This window comes from Rhinoderma darwinii, chromosome 8 (assembly GCF_050947455.1).
Source record: "Rhinoderma darwinii isolate aRhiDar2 chromosome 8, aRhiDar2.hap1, whole genome shotgun sequence".
In the NCBI taxonomy this organism is placed as follows: Eukaryota; Metazoa; Chordata; class Amphibia; order Anura; family Rhinodermatidae; genus Rhinoderma; species Rhinoderma darwinii.
In genome coordinates this window covers 115,461,239-115,481,948 of record NC_134694.1, presented here as the reverse complement: position 1 = coordinate 115,481,948, position 20,710 = coordinate 115,461,239, and the positions used below count along the sequence as shown (strand labels likewise).

At 45.5% G+C, this 20,710-nt stretch overlaps 2 protein-coding genes across 4 annotated transcripts; both read left to right on the top strand.

The window, feature by feature from the left end:
* On the top strand, window positions 1–9,701 carry SLC39A7 (solute carrier family 39 member 7). Of its 2 annotated transcripts, none has more exons than XM_075836516.1 (8): window positions 1–113; window positions 481–974; window positions 4,628–4,796; window positions 5,002–5,058; window positions 6,359–6,487; window positions 6,589–6,720; window positions 6,802–6,998; window positions 8,612–9,701. In XM_075836516.1, exons 2-8 carry the CDS (start codon window positions 486–488, stop codon window positions 8,861–8,863), a joined length of 1,425 nt encoding a protein of 474 aa, XP_075692631.1. In that variant the 5' UTR covers window positions 1–113; window positions 481–485; the 3' UTR covers window positions 8,864–9,701. The 2 variants fall into 2 exon arrangements, with proteins under 2 accessions (XP_075692631.1, XP_075692630.1); XM_075836515.1 differs by lacking the exon at window positions 1–113 and adding an exon at window positions 158–225.
* Window positions 9,702–11,270: 1,569 nt separating this feature from the next.
* HSD17B8 (hydroxysteroid 17-beta dehydrogenase 8) lies at window positions 11,271–20,328 on the top strand. 2 transcript variants are annotated; one of them, XM_075836513.1, is made up of 9 exons: window positions 11,271–11,358; window positions 13,099–13,301; window positions 13,403–13,519; window positions 15,773–15,868; window positions 16,078–16,163; window positions 16,378–16,462; window positions 17,547–17,589; window positions 19,642–19,716; window positions 20,092–20,328. In XM_075836513.1, the coding sequence occupies exons 1-9, from the start codon at window positions 11,313–11,315 to the stop codon at window positions 20,106–20,108; spliced, it is 768 nt and encodes a 255-aa protein (XP_075692628.1). In that variant the 5' UTR covers window positions 11,271–11,312; the 3' UTR covers window positions 20,109–20,328. The 2 variants fall into 2 exon arrangements, with proteins under 2 accessions (XP_075692628.1, XP_075692629.1); XM_075836514.1 differs by lacking the exon at window positions 11,271–11,358 and adding an exon at window positions 12,853–12,973.
* The last annotated feature ends 382 nt before the right edge of the window (window positions 20,329–20,710 follow it).

The following is a 20,710-nucleotide window of genomic DNA, read 5'->3' as shown; positions in this document are numbered from 1 at the left end:
CCTGTCCTGTCTTCCCCGCACTTCCGCCCTTATTATTTCTCGCGAGATTTGAACCCGGATTGTATTGTGCCACGTCTGAACCGTGCCGGGTCCATACAAAGCAACGTCCGGAGGTGAGGAACGAGGCTGCCGGTGTAACAGGGGGGATGGATGGCTGGAGACTGACTGTATAACAGTGAGGAGGTTGCCGATGTAACAGGATGGATGGAGACTGCCTTCATAATAGTGAGGCGGACTGAGTCACCTGCCTGTGTAAAAGGGGGGAGGGATGGATGGATGGATGGATGGATGGATGGATGGATGGAGGCTGCCGGTCTAATAGTGAGGAGGGGGGAGGGATGGAGACTACCTGTATAATAGTGAAAGGGGGGAGGGGTGTATTAGAGGGATTGTCCTGGCAGTTCTTGCCCACATGCCCCTTGTTCTGGCTTCACATACGGTTGTCACTGGTGACCTCATAGTCGCTGTTTTGCCTTTCAGGTAGGATGGATGTTCATTGGCAGAAGAGATGTGTGGCTTTGGCCGTGGTCAGTGTCCTTATAACTGCTGCATTTGCTCAGAATGTGCACCATGGCCACAGTCACGAGGGCCACCATGGCCACAGTCACGAGGACCACCATGGGCACAGTCACGAGGGCCACCATGGGCACAGTCACGAGGGCCACCATGGGCACAGTCACGAGGACCACCATGGGCACAGTCACGAGGGCCACCATGGCCACAGTCACGAGGACCACCATGGGCACGGTCACCGTCACGAGGACCACCATGGCCACAGCCATGAAGATCTCCAGCATGGTCACGAGCACGGTCATGATGATCTTGCAGATTTTAAGAACCGTTGGACTCTGGGAGATGCACCATCCCGTGGAGCTGAGGAGGAACGTGTCAAGAGAGAGGCAGTGAAGGATTCCCCACCCCCACCTCCTCATGACTCCAGAGAAAAGATGGAGCCTGTTACACTATGGACCTATGTAAGTGAGCGCTGCTCCGTACATACATGATGTGTGATCGCTGAGCGTGTCTGCGGTGCGTGTTGTAAGTAACTCGATCGCTGTGTAATGAGAAGTTCTGCCACTTTACAATGTTCTCCGGATGAGATTTATCAAAACTGGTGCAAAACCAGAATCGTTACTAATGGCAAAAAAATCAGGTTGCAGCTTTAATTTTCCAAGAGAGTTCTGAAAAATAAGAGGCAATCTCTGCTTACTGTCTGTGAATAAGAACACTCTTTTCCTAACAGTAATTTTATCTGCACAGATACACTGTAGCAAACTATCAGGAGAGAGATTTTTGTGCTGCTGATATATTTAGCTCCCAGAGGATTGTCTACACTGGATACAACTGTGACAAACCCTCAACTGTGAGGAGTATCTTACCTGTGCAGGTTTTAATCCTCTGGAGATTGATTGTCCATTCACCGACAGCAAGCAGTAGTCTTGGAAATAATGAATTCATATCCAAAGTATTTTAGAAAGTTGCAGAACTACTCATTATACAGTGAGTAAACTTTATTTACTTAAAGAGGCTCTGTCACCAGATTTTGCAGCCCCTATCTGCTATAGCATGTGATCGGCGCTGCAATGTAGATTACAGTAACGTTTTTATTTTTAAAAAACGAGCATTTTTGGCCAAGTTATGACCATTTTTGTAGTTATGCAAATGAGGCTTGCAAAAGTCCAAGTGGGCGTGTTTAAAATTAAAAGTCCAAGTGGGCGTGTATTATGTGCGTACATCGGGGCGTTTTTAATACTTTTACTAGCTGGGCGTTCTGACGAGAAGTATCATCCTCTTCTCTTCAGAACGCCCAGCTTCTGGCAGTGCAGATCTGTGACGTCACTCACAGGTCCTGCATCGTGTCGGCCACATCGGCACCAGAGGCTACAGTTGATTCTGCAGCAGCATCAGCGTTTGCAGGTAAGTCGATCTTACCTGCAAACGCTGATGCTGCTGCAGAATCAACTGTAGCCTCTGGTGCCGATGTGGCCGTCACGATGCAGGACCTGTGAGTGACGTCACAGATCTGCACTGTCAGAAGCTGGGCGTTCTGAAGAGAAGTGGATGATACTTCTCTTCAGAGCGCCCAGCTAGTAAAAGTATTAAAAACGCCCCGATGTACGCACATAATACACGCCCACTTGGACTTTTAATTTTAAACACACCCACTTGGACTTTTGCAAGCCTCATTTGCATAACTACAAAAATGGTCATAACTTGTCCAAAAATGCTCGTTTTTTAAAAATAAAAACGTTACTGTAATCTACATTGCAGCGCCGATCTGCTGCAATAGCAGATAGGGGTTGCAAAATCTGGTGACAGAGCCTCTTTAAAACCGAAAAACCCATTTAAGCTTCTGACTTTTCCTTCTTGAGTCAGTAGAACTTGCATTGTCTCTTTTTTTGCTGCCAAAAAAAAATTGCTCAATCCTTACAGGTAAGCAGAGATGTCAGCACTGCCACCTCCCGTGTCTGCCTGCCTAGTCTGATCTGCTATGGTTGAGTGATGATCTTCCAGCAGGGGGCAGGCTCCATGACAATGAATAATACTTTCTATGCACTGCTGATTGGGAAAGAGCCCAGGATATAGGTAGTCGTACAGACATAAGCTGAAAATCCAATTATATTTATGGCATATCCACTGGAAGAAGGGGACGGCTTACCTCTGGAGGAAATAACTGATCAGAAGGGTCAAAAAACAGAATGTTAAATCTTTCTTCCACTGATAGCAGATGTCAGGTCTTTTTGGCTGTTCACATAGGCGTCAGTCTATTAGTAGATCACTTTGTCGATACTTAACATTACTTATCTTGTACTGATCCTGAGTTACGTTCTGTGTTATACTCCAGAGCTGCACTCACTATTCTGCTGGTGGAGTCACTGTGTACATTACATTACTTATCCTATATGATCCTGAGTTACATCCTGTATTAGGCCTCATGCACACGACCGTAAAAACTCCCGTTATTACGGGTCGTAATTACGACCCGTAATAACGGGCTCATAGACTTCTATTGGCGACGGGTGCCTTCCCGTTTTCTCACGGGAAGGTGCCCGTGCCGTTGAAAAAGATAGAACATGTCCTATTTCAGGCCGTAATAACGGCACGGACAGTCCATAGAAGTCTATGGAGCTCTCGTAATGACGGGTGGCTACATGTGTGCACCCGTCATTACGGCAGCGTTGCTAAGCGACGTCCGTAAATAGTCACTGTCCAGGGAGCTGAAAGAGTTAACTGATCGGCAGTAACTCTTTCAGCACCCTGGACAGTGACTACCGATCAGTATAAACCTGTAAAAAATAAAAATAAAAGACTTTCATACTTACCGACAACTTCCTGCTTCCTCCAGTCCGGTCTCCCGCCCGTTGCCTTGGTGACGCGTCCCTCTCGACATCCGGGCCGACGTCCTGGATGACGTTTCAGGCCATGTGACCGCTGCAGCCAATCACAGGTCAATCACAGGCTGCAGCGGTCACATGGACTGCCGCGTCATCCAGGGATGTCGGGCTGGATGTGAAGAGAGGGACGCGTCACCAAGACAACGGCCGGGTAAGTATGAAATTCTTTAACTTTTATTACAGAAAAGGCTGTCCCTTCTCTCTATCCTGCACTGATAGAGAGAAGGGGCTGCCGATTAGTGCAGTGCTATTTTGCCGCCAAAAACGTGCCCGTAAATACGGGTGGAATACGTGTGACACCGGACCCGTATTTACGGGTGGGAAAAAATACGGTCGTGTGCATGAGGCCTTATACTCCGGAGCTGCACTCACTATTCTGCTGGTGGAGTCACTGTGTACATTACATTTCTTATCCTGAATTACATCCTGTATTGTACTCCACCAGCAGAATAGTGAGTGCAGCTCTGGAGTATAATACAGGCTGTAACTCAGGATCAGTACAGGATAAGTAATGTAATGTCTGTACACTGTGACTCCACCAGCAGAATAGTGAGTGCAGCTCTGGAGTATAATACAGGCCGTAACTCAGGATAAGTAATGTCATGTATGTACACAGTGACTCCACCAGCAGAATAGTGAGTGCAGCTCCGGAGTATAATACAGGATGTAACTCAGGATCAGTACAAGATAAGTAATGTAATGTATGCACACAGTCACTCCACCAGCAGAATAGTGAGTGCAGCTCTGGAGTATAATACAGGAAGTAACTCCGGATCAGTACAGGATAAGTAATGTAATGTATGCACACAGTCACTCCACCAGCAGAATAGTAAGTGCAGCTCTGGAGTATAATACAGGAAGTAACTCAGGATCAGTACAGGATAACTAATGTCATGTATGTACACAGTGACTCCACCAGCAGAATAGCGAGTGCAGCTCTGGAGTATAATACAGGATGTAACTCAGGATCAGTACAGGATAACTAATGTCATGTATGTACACAGTGATTCCACTTTTGTGCTCGGAGTCCTTGACTTTATATAACGTGTGATCTTTCCTCCCAATGTACATCTGGTTTTGATCTCACATATGGTTTTTTTCCCTCTGGTATTTTCACGCTGCTCTGCAGATTGTGTTTGATGTTTCGGACACCTGCCCTCTTCTCACGTCTTGTTTTCTTTTTGCTCCCAGTTGACACGGCTGTTCTGTAACGCTCTCTCTCTTTCTTGCAGGCGATATGTGCCACACTGCTGATCTCCGCTGCTCCTTTCTTCATCCTCTTCCTGATCCCTGTGCAGTCCAACAGCAGCCAGCACCAATCCCTGCTCAAGCTGCTGCTGAGCTTCGCCTCCGGGGGGCTGCTGGGAGATGCCTTTTTACATCTTATTCCCCATGCTCTGGGTATGAAGCCGTCGTTCCTCGTAGTTGCGTCTCCTCATAGCATTGCTTTGTGTTAAATCCGTGGTCTGCAACCTGTGGTTCTCCAGCTGTGCTGCAACTACGCCAAACATGATCCTTCCATGCTAATAGTTGTAGTTTCACCACTGCTGGTGAGCCGTAGTTTTCAGATCATTGTTGATATACTCACAATTGTATCTTTCTATAGAGCCGCACTCTCACCACCAGTCAGAAGAAGAGGCTCATGGGCATGGACACTCTCACGGTGAGAATTCATTCATTCATTTAGCATATTTTCTATTCTGGATTTTCTATAATAGACTAAAAGGCTATTCCCGAAATGGTCAATTATCACCTATCCACTATTGGGGCCCCCCGTCGATCACTAGAACTGGGCCTCAATCCTTCCCCCGTTCCTCCTCACTCCACAACTGCAGCGTGGAGAACTTTGAAAGCATCAGAGGACGAGCGTGCGCGCTGCCACTCCTTCCAAGGTCTATGGAAATGACTGAGATGGCCCAGTACAGCGCTCGGCTATTCCGTCAGTCCCATAGGTATTGAATATAACAGCAGGGTGCATGCTCAACCACTGCTCCATTTAAGTTCATCCCCACTGCTGGTGGTGCGGTGAGGAGGAATGGGGGGCTCAGTCCCCACTGATGAGACCCCCAGAAATCAGACACTTATCACCTATCCTGTGGATAGGTGATCATTGTCCATTCTGGGAATACCCCTTTAAAGTGGTGTTTTCCGGTTTTCTATAAATGAAGCTTCTTCATTGTGTACCAAAAAGTTCTGAAACTTTCTAATCTACTTTGCTTCAATTCCCACCATTGGCAGATCTCTACTTGCTGTGTGTGAAGGAAAATATTCATGTTTGCATCCAGAAGCTTAAAATCTGTACCAATAATGTCTAGCTGGCACAGCAGCATGGCTTGTTGCAGTGTACCAAAGCTCTTCGCTGTAGCGAGCCGGACAGCTCTGTGACCAGGACATGTTTAGGATGGGTTTTCATCCTCTGAATTTAAGATTTAAATAAGAATGTTCCCCTTCAGTGACAGCAAGCAGAAATTGTATAATGGATTAAGCTTTATTTATGGAAATCTCCTTTTAAGGTCTGCTCTGTCTGAAGAATCAAGTCGTGGTTTCCTGTTCATTCCCTGACTCTTTTTGTATTTAATTTTATTTATTTTTTAAATAATAGATAGGGAAGGTTGACACATGAACCTCTAGACCCCAGAAAGGGGCCATCACACACGCTCCTTACAATACGCCAAGCATTATCTGTTACTAATCTGTTAAGGGTGTGTCTGACGACAAGCTTGTCTGTTTCCAGTAGCAACCTGCAGAATTGTAATAAGTAGTGTAAGTAGACAGTGACTCCACCAGCAGAATAGTGAGTGCAGCTCTGGAGTATAATACAGGATGTAACTCAGGATCAGTACAGGATAAGTAATGTATGTACACCGCAGCATAATAGTGAGTGCAGCTCTGGAGAATATTGCCGGTCTGACGGTCTGTGAGATGTATCGCTCTTATTCATAGTTCACATTTCCCTATTTCAGACCATAGTCACTCTCATATGATGTCTGTCGGTTTATGGGTTCTGGCGGGAATCATTGCTTTCCTTGTGGTTGAGAAATTTGTGCGACATCTGAAGGCGGAAGCCGGTCACGGGCACAGCCACGGTCATGGTATGTCATGTTCCCAATAATCAATGGTGGCTCTTGTCTGAAATGTCACTGTGTGTATGACAGGAAGGACTTCATGTATCTCATTGTACCGTTCCCTATAGATTCCAAACCAAGCTCGGCAAGTGCCACAAAGGAAAAGGACGACAAGCAAGATGGAAAAGAAGGCGTGAGACAGAGGACCAAGGAGGCGAATACGAAGAGCAGCAAGTCCGGAAAAGAGAAGCCGCGCACAGGTTACAGCATAGCAGGAATAGTCAGCACGCACTTCTACTGATTCTCCATCTCTTAACCATTTCCTTCCCCTCCCCCTGCAGATATGACTGTTTCTGGGTACCTGAACCTCGCCGCTGATTTCACACACAATTTCACGGACGGTTTGGCAATCGGAGCCTCGTTCTTGGTTAGCAGCAATGTTGGAATCATCACCACAATCACCATCCTGCTCCATGAGGTGCCTCACGAGATTGGAGACTTCGCTATTCTGGTGCAGAGTGGTTGTACTAAGAAAAAGGTCTGTAAGTCTAAAGCATCAAAAGACAACTCCACTTCTGCTGAAACCTTCGTAAAATGTTCAGTAGCTTTGTTCCTTATATTGTACCCATCATGAGCTACATACGGTTTCTTCTCCTCCAATTGCATCTAAAGCTAAATTCAAAATTCTGCTGGTTTTCTGTTCTTGTGAGAGCCTGGATGACAGCAGGGGGGACAGAAGCTGCTGTCTGTTTCCAAGGGCAAGCATCATATTTTTATAAAAAAAAAAAAAAAAGAAGCTGCTTTGGGTGTGAATGGAGATTAAAGTTTACTCTACCATTTCAGGTCTATCTGCAAAGTTGTTTAACTTGTGTAAAATGTTTTTTGATAGAGAGGCTGTGCTGTTTATACAGAAATCCGGTATACCACTAACATTTCGGAACATACGCTTTTTGCATGGAAAGGCTCGACAAAGAGTAGAGACCTTATTTAAATTAGAACATCGAAATTTATAGGGGACAGTTTAGACAGGTATGTAACTTACCAAATTAGGGAGCATAAAGACGAAAGAAACAGGATGTAGCCTGTCAGCCATACTGTAGAGCCGATTGGAGTGACACATGATCCATGAAGCCCGGGAAGCACCAGCGCGCCTCACTTGGTCTGGCCACCTATATGGGTGTATTTGGTACCCCCATGTGCAGATTTTGCATGTAGTTTTTCAGCAAAAACCAGGAACGGAAGCCAAATACAAGAAATATATAAAGGAAGGCTGTGGCTGGGTTCACACGAGCATGTTACGTCCGTAATGGACGGAACGTATTTCGGCCGCTAATCCCGGACCGAACACACTGCAGGGAGCCGGGCTCCTAGCATCATAGTTATGTACGACGCTAGGAGTCCCTGCCTCGCTGCAGGACAACTGTCCCGTACTATAATCATGTTCTCAGTACGGGACAGTAGTTCCACGGAGAGGCAGGGACTCCCAGCGTCGTACATAAGTATGATGCTAGGAGCCCGGCTCCCTGCGCTGGGTTCGGTCCGGGATTAGCGGCCGAAATACGTTCCGTCCATTACGGACGTAATGTGCTCGTGTGAATCCGGCCTAAGACAAAGGGGTAGTTCAAGGTTGAAAAAACATGGCTGCTTTTTTCCATAAATAGGGACACCCCTGAAAAAGCAGCCTTGTTTTTTGTTTTTAAACCCTTCACAACCAGTGCTATCCAAAAAATCCTCTATAATCTGAATACACTGCCCGCAGATGCCTGAAGATGTTGTTTATGTAGCATCGCCCATGCTAAGGGTATGTTCACACAGTGAATTCAGGAATTTTGAGGCAGGTTTTGACCTGCCTGCACTTTTTGTCGCATTTTTTTTGCAGCGTTCTTTGGCTGTGGCCATTGAGCGCCGTGGGCAAAAAACGCTGCGAAAATCACTTTCTCTGCCTCCCGTTGATGTCCGAGACGGAAACATGGGTAGAAAGAACATTGAAATTAATAGGAGGTGATTTCGGATGGTTTTTAGCACGGTTTCCAAGGTGGTTACAGCGTAACAAGCTGCGCCAAAAAACTTTGTGTGAACTAGCCCTAAGAGTAAGCAAGCAAAGTAATTGGTTCTTCGTGCGAATCCATTAATGGTCCTTCTCTATTTCAGGCTATGATGCTACAACTCAGCACAGCTCTTGGCGCTCTCGCCGGCACTGCCTGCTCTCTCCTGGCTGAGGGGATTGGTGAAGCTGCCACCTTGTGGATCCTTCCATTCACTGCCGGTGGTTTTATCTACATTGCAACAGTTTCGGTCATCCCCGAGCTCCTGAAGGACTCTCGCCCTGTCCAGTCCATCATGGAGACATTCGGCCTGCTCCTAGGAGTCGCCATGATGGTTCTGATCGCACAGTTTGAATAGAAGGTCTCTCGTTTCTTGAAGTAGGAGCCTGTGCTAAGATTTGAGTCTTCCGTGAGCGGAAGGGTATACTAGTGTCGTTCCTGGGCGACGGTGGCGTTATGTGACTACAGAGACATAACCGCCTTCTCTCACCCTAAACACGGTGATGCTACAACGTGAAATCATGGTCCACTCCTCTTCATTTACATTTTTTACGTTGGACTTTTTTTTTTTTTTTTTTCTGGACCAAACTGCAATGTAATCATGAGTCTCCCCTCCCCCTGTCAGCACTGGCGTGTCCTGTAAATTTTGCTATTGACTCCCCATGTTGTGCATTATTTTATACCAGTAGATTGAGTAATAACACAATAGGTCAGAATCCCTGTCTGCTCCTTAAAGGAGTCTTTAATAATTCCTTTTTGTTTCTTATAATTACATATTTGAGGGTGGAATTGCGTAGCTAAGACGATTGCACCGCTGATCAATCCAACGTGGGCTATGAGGAATTAGAGGAGAAGCGGTGATGGGATGATTATATTGCTCTTTGTCTATAATTAGGCAGTATATTGGGAGTCTGTATTATAAAAAATGTCTGCTGTCATCACTACAACCCTGCTCCATCTATTATTTTGCAGGGACATTGTTCTTTTCAATCTAAACATCATGCAAAGTGGCAGCGCCATCTGGTGTGTAGGCAGTATAGATGCAGCTGCGAACTCCTGCCTGCTCTGACTCTATATCCAAGTGCTTTCTTTGGGCTGTCGGAATCTTTGTTGTGGGGTCCTGGGAGACTTTTCTCCATATTATTTTTTTAAGCAACAGAAAGAAAACAAAATGGAAATAAAATAATTAAATTATATTTCTGATCATTCTGTGCTTTGTTTTGCGGATAATAATCTGAATGAGAGAGTTAATGGAATGATTTTGTAATCGCTACATTGCTGGAAGTCCAAGATTATGTAGTAAATGAGCGAATCTAATAAAAAAACAGCAAAATTGGCACTGAAAAATAGAATTTGAGGGGTATGTCCACCCTTGAGCACCATTTTACAGTGTGCAACAAAAAACCACTTGGGCACCTTTTTAAAAAAAAAAAAAAAAAAGCCTGTGCTGTAGTGTCGGGATTGTATTAGTGAAGTGTTAGGATTCTGAATACACATCAGGTCCCGGCTGGAGGTAATGTATATTCATTGTCCTGACACTGCAGTAACGTTATAGTGTGTTTATGAGGCTACACATAGTGATATAGCTATATGAATGGGGAGAAGTGTATGACGCTGATTGGTCACTGATTGGTCAGCATCATACACTCCTCTCCACAACGCCCACTTGGCCATATAGAAAAACACGCCCAGTTGTCCATTGGGAAACTCATTAGCATAAAGCTAATATAGGTCATAACTCCGTAAAAAAATGATTGTTTTTCTAAATAAAAACCACTGCTGTGATCTACATTACAGCGCCGATCATATTATGTACAAGATAGAGCACTTATAATGTGGTGACAGAGACTCTTTAAGGAGAGGTGAAATTTAGTAGACCCCACCCAGACCTGTTTTTTTTGTTTTTTTAATGTACAATTGTTTGTTAATGTGGTGACCAGGATCTTATGCAGTGAATTGTTAGGCCCTCGCATTGCACTAATTGCTGGCTGTACACTGTGGCTACATCGAGTGTCCCACTAGCTACAAGGCAGGGGACCTCGCTCTTGGGGTACACACCCTTTGCTGTGTCTTAAATTTGGATAAATCAAATCAATTTATAAGTTTGGTTAAACCAAGGTGGCGTAAGCTACAGAATATTTACCCAGAATTTGTGTAACGTGGTTTTTCTTCTGAAGGTTAGTGTTTTGGGGGGAAGTTCCTAGGGTTTAGCAGGTGTGTGTCCCATTCCCATGGTTCTTAAAGGGGTTCTCCTCCGCTTTGGACAATCCCTACTTCTTAGGCAGGTCCCTTGACAATAAGCTGATCATAAAATGTCCCCATGCTGTGATCTGTGGGGAAACCTGGCAAGTGTACAACTTCCCTGCAGCGCCACCACAGGAGAAACTAAGGATTGCAATTCCCATTCAACTCAATGGGTTGTCTGTGTAATGCAAGACAGGAGACGCTCTTTGTAGAATATTCCACTCTGCCCCAGAGCTGAGGGTCCTGAACTTTGGATCAGTAATATATTCAGTACACATTATATTCTTATTTTTGCACTACAAAGGTATCCAGACTCTTTTCTCATGTCCAACCTAGTTATCTGCCACCTGTGAGACTACAAGCTGTAAAACTACAACTCCCACCATCCTGGAGGACCACAGTTTGCAAACTACTGCCCATAGCCCGATTATAAATCAGCTCCGTGGAGAACAAAGCACGGACGCTGAGGAGAGCAACAGCAGTAGACGCTCTCTCCCTGCGTCCTCTCTATGGTCGAACACTTCCGGTCCCGTCGTCTCTATGACACTCGCTCTGGAGGTATCATGGCGGCGCCCATCAGGTTGAAGTCCATGTTGGCTCTTGTGACAGGTCATTCTATGAAGCGTGTAGTATAATCCCACTAACCTATAACCGTTTTTTTTTCCACCACCGGACCGACACCCAGGATCAGTATTTACTTATATGTCACAGCTCTCTGATTGTCACCTCCCTGTGACTGTCTCTACAGGAATATCAGCGTCTATATCTGATTTATTCTTTGTATTGTCTCTCCTAGGAGGGGTTCTGGTACAATGAGACAGGGCTGCTCAAAATGGACTTCCCCTTTAATAGGCAGTTATATTCTATAGGTGATCATAGACATAAATTTCTATAGGATCTGCTATTGGCTCTGCCTGACAACTGTCTACAGGAACAGGGATGGGACAGGTTAGATTAGAAGCGACTCCAGCTGCTTATCTCCCTCCTCCAAAGAAATAACATGTCTGTAATGGGGGAGATGAAGAACATAATACCAGAGGCCCCAGTAATAGCGAGGAGGATCCTATGGAGCACCAAGTTAGGGCTCCCCTTATAGCCCCCTTTTTTTGGGTCAAAGAAGAATGTATACGAGGACAATACACTAGCTCCTTAGCTGCTTGTACACAAACGTACGTGTGTGTGTGTGTGTGTGTGTGTGTGTGTGTGTGTGTGTGTGTATATATATATATATATATATATATATATATTCATATATATATTCTATCCTAGCTGTAATAGAACCAGCACTCTGTCCATCAACCCCCTGGTGGGATTGTGTTTGTACACCGCAGCCAGTGTAAATAATCAGATCTTCAGTGTAAAGCACAGTGGACAGATTATAGACAATGCAGGTTGTAATCTGGAGACACTTCGTATAGCTGTTTCCCAATGGAGCAGAGATGAAAGCAGCAAACACCAAGCAGGCAATCTTTGCTCAAAGATATGGATATAAAAATAAATGGAGCCTGTATACATTGGCTGCGTGTTGTTTGAGTTACTTCTGGTACCCCCCCCCCCCCCAAGTTTTTCAATAAACTCTTCTTACTGCTTTCTATTCACGGCACGTTACAGCGCGGCCGCAGGTAGCAGTCATTATTGCAGAATCTCTCATCTATTGTTTTCTGCCATGTTTACTTCAGTTAGAAGTCAAATTCCGCAACAAATGGCAATTGTATCGGAAACTACTGTGATTACGTTGCGTATTCCCAGCAAATTCCACAGGTTAAAAAATAAATAAAAAATAAGCTTTTAAGTTGGAGAAAAATGAAACTTTACTCTCTAACAGCATTCCCATAGCAACGCGTCCCTTCTCTCCGGCTTCTCCGTGTACAGCCGGCCTCCTGTGATGACGTTTCGTTACATGTGAACCCTGCAGCCGTCACGTGATAACACATTTTTATTTTTTCTGATCGGCCGTTTTCCAAATCAGTTAATCTGGCCGAATATAACAATTTGGTGCAATATTTGGCCGAATTTCCCTGTGGATTTGGGGTCTGGTACTATTCCACTGCATATCCCAACTTTGTGAACATACCCTTATTTTATAAGAAATCAGAAGCTATGTGAGCAGGACTAGGTCAGGACGAGTTTACGGCCTTTGAATGTAGACAGGATTGCTTCCATTCACTAAAGTAATATAACTTCATCCTACAGCAAATATTCTTCATGTTATGGATTATTTACGGTATGTATCCGAATATTTATTGATTGTGGCCAAATTTTCATTAGCATTATACAGGATTTATATAGATCTCTTTAGTGGATATAGTAGCTGCCCGCAGTAACTCTCCGTGTGATGTGACTCCACAGGTGGTGGCAGCGGGATCGGTCGAGCTATCTGCCAGCGACTGTCACAGGAAGGGGCTTCAGTCGCTGTCGTTGATCTCAACATTGACTCAGCTAATGAAACCCTAAAGAGCCTGTCACGTGGCGTCCCAGGACAGGACCATGTGGCCATCACAGCCGACGTCTCCCGATCTGAAAGTGTCAGTGCCCTAATGGAACAGATACAGGTAGACCTGATCCTGAGGCGCTGCCGATCATCCAGCACAGACTCTCATAGCGCACACAGCAGTGTACTGGTCAGTGACTGGTCCTTGTCTTCTCCCTCCAGTCTCGCTTCTCTGATCCTCCTCGTGTGGCAGTCAATAGTGCAGGAATCACCAGGGACGAATTTCTGCTTCGCCTCTCAGAGGAATCCTTTGATTCTGTGCTGAATGTCAACCTCAAGGTATCTATCGATCGATCGATCTATCTATCCCCTAGATGAGCATTGGTTTTATAATGTTTAACAGAGCCTCCAACAGCACGATTCGATTTTGCCCCCTGTACCACGGCCATTGTAATGCTGCTCTTAGTTATTTTTCTCTCAAAACAAAATCTAACCTGTTTATGTCAATTTTCTAACCGCAGCTTTTAGAGAGGCGAGCTCATCTACAGGGCCGGAGATGGATGACAAGGGCGCAGGTTATCTATAGCGGACAGGAAGTGTGGAAGACAGAATGATAGGGAACTGCTGTTGACACCTGATGCATACATAGACTGGACTGTTGCTATGCAGTGTCATACCATAGTAACAGCCCATGTATACAGTGAAGGAAATAAGTATTTGATCCCTTGCTGATTTTGTAAGTTTGCCCACTGTCAAAGTCATGAACAGTCTAGAATTTTTAGACTAGGTTAATTTTACCAGTGAGAGATAGATTATATATAAAAAAAAAAAGGAAATCACATAGTGAAAATGATATATATTTATTTGCATTGTGCACAGAGAAATAAGTATTTGATCCCCTACCAACCATTAAGAGTTCAGCCTCCTCCAGACCAGTTACACGCTCCAAATCAACTTGGTGCCTGCATTATAGACAGCTCTTTTATACAGGTGACCATGTAAGACTCCTGTCCACAGACTCAATTAATCAGTCTGACTCTAACCTCTACAACATGGGCAAGACCAAAGAGCTTTCTAAGGATGTCAGGGACAAGATCATAGACCTGCACAAGGCTGGAATGGGCTACAAAACCATAAGTAAGACGCTGGGTGAGAAGGAGACAACTGTTGGTGCAATAGTAAGAAAATGGAAGACATACAAAATGACTGTCAATCGACATCGATCTGGGTCCTCCATGCAAAATCTCACCTCGTGGGGTATCCTTGATCCTGAGGAAGGTGAGAGCTCAGCCGTAAACTACACGGGGGGAACTTGTTAATGATCTCAAGGCAGCTGGGACCACAGTCACCAAGAAAACCATTGGTAACACATTACGCCGTAATGGATTAAAATCATGCAGTGCCCGCAAGGTCCCCCTGCTCAAGAAGGCACATGTACAGGCCCGTCTGAAGTTTGCAAATGAACATCTGGATGATTCTGAGAGTGATTGGGAGAAGGTGCTGTGGTCAGATGAGACTAAAATTGAGCTCTTTGGCATTAACTCAACTCGCCGTGTTTGGAGGAAGAGAAATGCTACTTATGACCAAAAGAACACCGTCCCCACTGTCAAGCATGGAGGTGGAAACATTATGTTTTGGGGGTGTTTCTCTGCTAAGGGCACAGGACTACTTCACCGCATCAATGGGAGAATGGATGGAGCCATGTACCGTCAAATCCTGAGTGACAACTTCCTTCCCTCCACCAGGACATTGAAAATGGCTCGTGGCTGGGTCTTCCAGCACGACAATAACCCGAAACATACAGCCAAGGCAACAAAGGAGTGGCTCAAAAAGAAGCACATTAAGGGCATGGAGTGGCCTAGCCAGTCTGCAGACCTTAATCCCATCGAAAACTTATGGAGGGAGCTGGAGATCCGAGTTGCCAAGCGACAGCCTCGAAATGTTAGTGATTTACAGATGATCTGCAAAGAGGAGTGGGCCAAAATTCCATCTAACATGTGTGCAAACCTCATCATCAACTACAAAAAACGTCTGACTGCTGTGCTTGCCAACAAGGGTTTTGCCACCAAGTATTAAGTCTTGTTTGCCAAAGGGATCAAATACTTATTTCTCTGTGCACAATGCAAATAAATATATATAGTTTTGACAATGTGATTTTCTTTTTTTTTCTTTTTTTATATAATCTATCTCTCACTGGTAAAATTAACCTAGCCTAAAAATTCTAGACTGTTCATGTCTTTGACAGTGGGCAAACTTACAAAATCAGCAAGGGGTCAAATACTTATTTCCTTCACTGTATATACCGATAAGATACCAACAGAAAGGATACCAACACAGAGTAATGTTCAATGTAAAGCAACGTTGCTGAACTATATAGAATCTACTGTGTTAAGTCCTAGGTAGTAACCAAGATAAACTTGGTGCATCGATCAACAATTGGATTCTTCTTGTAACAGCCCATGTAATAGAGTCCTATAGTCTTAAAGGGTTATACTCTTAGGATAAATGGAGATAATATGGGGAGGGGGTGTTCCCCTGGTTAGGACTCCCTCTAGTAGCCATCACTGTTATATTTCTCTTTGTTCCCTGAAGGGTCCGTTTCTTATCACACAAGCCGTGGCCCGATCTATTGTAGCCAGTGGACAAAATGGTGGCTCCATCATCAACATTGGAAGCATCATAGGAAAGGTGAGATGACAAAACCGTTATTATATGTCACATGACTGCAAATATATGATCAATGAGATAAGTAGAGGACTTTGATATACATTGGAGGATCTTTTTACACCATCATGTCCACTAGATCACACTATGGCGGTCGGCCCAGCTTCAGAGTTGCAGTCATTGACTGAATGACGGGCAGTAGGACAATAATATATTTATTTTATCTACTGCAGGTGGGTAATCTTGGTCAGGGAAACTACGCTGCCTCTAAAGCCGGAGTTGAAGGTCTTACAAGGACTGCGGCCAAGGAACTTGCCAAGTCAGTGGAAATTGATCACAAATGGAAACATTGTTTACATCCATTATCTGTCCTGACCATGTCCAACTAACACAGCTGCAGGGCTTGTTTCAGTGTATCAAAGCTTGTAATGAGCCCCGCAGCTGTGTGAGCAGGACATAATCTGGATTAGCCTCAGAATGTAAATAATAAGTGTTTCCATCTTCTGATTCTCCTTCACTTTCTCCCCTCACAGGTTTGGCATCCGTTGTAACACAGTATTGCCTGGATTTATTGCCACCCCTATGACTGATAAAGTCCCACAAAAAGTGCTGGATAAAGTGAGCTGATGTGGACAGTGACTGTGTCTAGTAGAACTTTCTTTACTCTTCTCCTTGTCTAAGATCTTGTATCCCACTCCTCGTGTCATCAGATACAACAGAGAACTCTTACATACAGTGGCACAGCTATCATAGCAGTGATCCTCGTGGTAGGAGGATAACTGGCACTGAACTGCTCTGTGCACCCACCACTAGGGGGAGCTCACTGTATCAGATGTGTTAGTGGTGGCTGCGTGCAGCCCAAATTACATCATTTATCAAGTCAGAAAATCAGAACACTATACAGATATATATATTTATATTTTGGACCAAAAATGGAATGGTGGATATAGACCTTAATTATGGCAAAGTTCCTTTTTACACAATTCTCAGTAAAGAGTGGGGCCCATTGTGAATTTTTCTTTGGGGCCCTATGATTTTAGTTAAAAATGGAAAATGATCTCTTACATAGTGTCTGTCTGTGCTCGGTACCTGCACATTTTAAGACACGGTTCTCTCTGTATTCCCAGTTATGGTTTCTACATTGGAAATTGTGGAACTCAGTTAAAAAAGAAAAAAAATGATTCCATAATCCTTATACATAATTAAATCCCAAACATCATTTATGGGATGGTCCACTTTAGAGAACACATTTCAAAACACCCTATTAGGGAATTCTGAGTTAATAGTGGGGGTCCTCTGTTCAGGATCCCCCATCTCTTTGGCAGAGTGAAGAGCGGTTACAAAGAGCATCTGTTGCTCTGGAGGACCTGTCCTTTCCTGTCCTGCATTTTACAGATTACACATTGATATGAATGGACACCTGTGTAATGCTTAGTTTCTCCTGTGGTGGCACTGCAGGAAAACTGAACACTTACTGCCAGGTTTCTCCACAGATCACAGCTGATCACTGGGAGTCCCAGCAGGGTGACAATTTGTAATCAGCTTATTATCTAACAAGTGGGGATTGTCCAAAGCAGAGAACCCATTTAATGTCTTACATGGAGTTATCCGTGTATCATTTTGTGATGACTGGAGAGGTTCAGTCCACAACTCACCTGCATCATGATTAAATAATGTAATAATTTTCTCTTATTTTCCACAGTTTGCGAGTATGATACCTCTGGGGAGACTCGGCCAGCCTGAAGGTAAATCCTTCATCAGAACCTGATCGCTTCCATTCTTTGTGACCTGTTCCCACATCTACGTGTTACTTACACAGAATTCCTGCAGATTCACCATAGACAGTGGTGCGGATCTCCCCATCCTTCCCGCACCACCCCTGTCCTCCTGGTTCTCTTCTGGCTTAGTTGTGATGTCATGTGACGGTGCATCATGATGTTACATGAAGTGACATCAGGACCAGAAACACATGGAGAACACCGGGAGGACCAGAAACACATGGAGAACACCAGGGGGACCAGAAACACATGGAGAACACCAGGAGGACCAAAATGGAGAGCACCAAGAGGACCAGAAACCCATGGAGAGCACCAGGAGGACCAGAAACCCATGGAGAGGACCAGAAACCCATGGAGAGGACCAGAAACCCATGGAGAGCACCAGGAGGACCAGAAACCCATGGAGAGCACCAGGAGGACCAGAAACCCATGGAGAGGACCAGAAACCCATGGAGAGCACCAGGAGGACCAGAAACCCATGGAGAGCACCAGGAGGACCAGAAACCCATGGAGAGCACCAGGAGGACCAGAAACCCATGGAGAGCACCAGGAGGACCAGAAACCCATGGAGAGCACCAGGAGGACCAGAAACCCATGGAGAGGACCAGAAACCCATGGAGAGCACCAGGAGGACCAGAAACCCATGGAGAGCACCAGGAGGACCAGAAACCCATGGAGAGCACCAGGAGGACCAGAAACCCATGGAGAGCACCAGGAGGACCAGAAACTCATGGAGAGCACCAGGGGGACCAGAAACCCATGGAGAGCACCAGGGGGACCAGAAACCCATGGAGAGCACCAGGGGGACCAGAAACACATGGAGAGCACCAGGGGGACCAGAAACCCATGGAGAGCACCAGGGGGACCAAAAACACATGGAGAGCACCAGGGGGACCAGAAACACATGGAGAGCACCAGGGGGACCAGAAACACATGGGGAACACCAGGGGGACCAGAAACACATGGAGAGCACCAGGGGGACCAGAAACACATGGAGAGCACCAGGGGGACCAGAAACACATGGAGAGGACCAGAAACCTATGGAGAGGACCAGAAACCCATGGAGAGGACCAGAAACCCATGGAGAGCACCAGGAGGACCAGAAACCCATGGAGAGCACCAGGAGGACCAGAAACCCATGGAGAGGACCAGAAACCCATGGAGAGCACCAGGAGGACCAGAAACCCATGGAGAGCACCAGGAGGACCAGAAACCCATGGAGAGCACCAGGGGGACCAGAAACCCATGGAGAGCACCAGGGGGACCAGAAACCCATGGAGAGCACCAGGGGGACCAGAAACCCATGGAGAGCACCAGGGGGACCAGAAACCCATGGAGAGCACCAGGGGGACCAAAAACACATGGAGAGCACCAGGGGGACCAGAAACACATGGAGAGCACCAGGGGGACCAGAAACACATGGGGAGCACCAGGGGGACCAGAAACACATGGAGAGCACCAGGGGGACCAGAAACACATGGAGAGCACCAGGGGGACCAGAAACACATGGGGAGCACCAGGGGGACCAGAAACACATGGGGAGCACCAGGGGGACCAGAAACACACGGAGAGAACCAGAGGGACCAGAAACACACAGAGAGCACCAGGGGGACCAGAAACACACGGGGAGCACCAGGGGGACCAGAAACACACGGGGAGCACCAGGGGGACCAGAAACACACGGAGAGCACCAGGGGGACCAGAAACACACGGAGAGCACCAGGGGGACCAGAAACACACGGAGAGCACCAGGGGAACCAGAAACACACGGAGAGCACCAGGGGGACCAGAAACACACGGGGAGCACCAGAGGGACCAGAAACAGAGCACCAGGAGGACCAGAAACACATGAGGAGACCAGGACAGTGCTGAGAGGACTAGAAGATGTCTTTAAGAAACTTTAATCACCTGTTCCTATAAAACATCACTAAAAGCCATTAGGGCAAACACAAAACACTTCCAAAACTGTAACCGCAGATTACAACTAGAATTATAAAACTAATATTATTAATATTTCAGATGTTGCAGATGTTTGCGCTTTCCTGGCTTCAGGCGACAGCAAATATATCACAGGAGCAAGTATAGAAGTGACAGGTAAATATTAGGACGGGAGGGACACGTAGTAGAACGACTGTAAAAAAAATCAGCTCTCCATGTACACCTCCGGTCTCAACAGTGACTCAGACTTCTGCTCAGCCTCCTATGCTTTACACTGCAGCTTTGCTTGAACAGATTAGCGACTGCTGTGTATAAACACAACCTCGAGAGGAAATCCGTACATGGACAGCTGATTTCCATTACAGCAAGGACAGAATAATTATAAACTACAAGCAACTAACCCGCCAGTGAGAAAGACTACCACACATAGGATGAGGGGATTGGGGGTGGAGCCTGAAAAGTATAAAGCTCCGCCTCTCAAGATGCCTTTATTATAAATATATCACACGATATCTGTTCTTTTCTCCCCAGGTGGCCTGTATTTATGATTACGTTTGCCAGTCCGACGTACCCGATGCTGCTTGTGCCATCTGGATGCATGAAGTGTCTGAAGCATTTGAGCCCATGTCCCACTGATATACAAGAGTCCCGTCATGGCCACCGCAGCTGTTAATTGTAGCGTTAATTGTAAATAATCACAGGAGTGACAATGAACTGATCTGATATTAACATTTATTAAACATTACGTATATTTTCTATTCATCTTCACCTGGAATTTTGCGTTATTGATCCTGCCCTCGTAATGTCTTTCATCTGTCCCCTACTTCTTCATAGCGTATATTTGGGAGAGACTATAAAGGAATTTTCCTGTTTTATGTAATGGATATATTTTGGTGGAGCTATATAGGTGGTTATTATAGAGGAAAACCACAGTATTTATTGGTAAAGTGTCACAATTTCCCAGTATAGTTACCGTCCCGGTTTGGAAGGATGAAGAAGATGCACTCAATCTCCTCTTATCAGTATCTGACCTTCCGGACACGTAGGTCGGCCCCCAATGTTGTTTTTTTTTTTGCGATTGTGAAATCACAATGCAATTTAGTGCGCACATGTGATAATCACGCGTCAAAACCCTTCAGAGCCCAGAAGT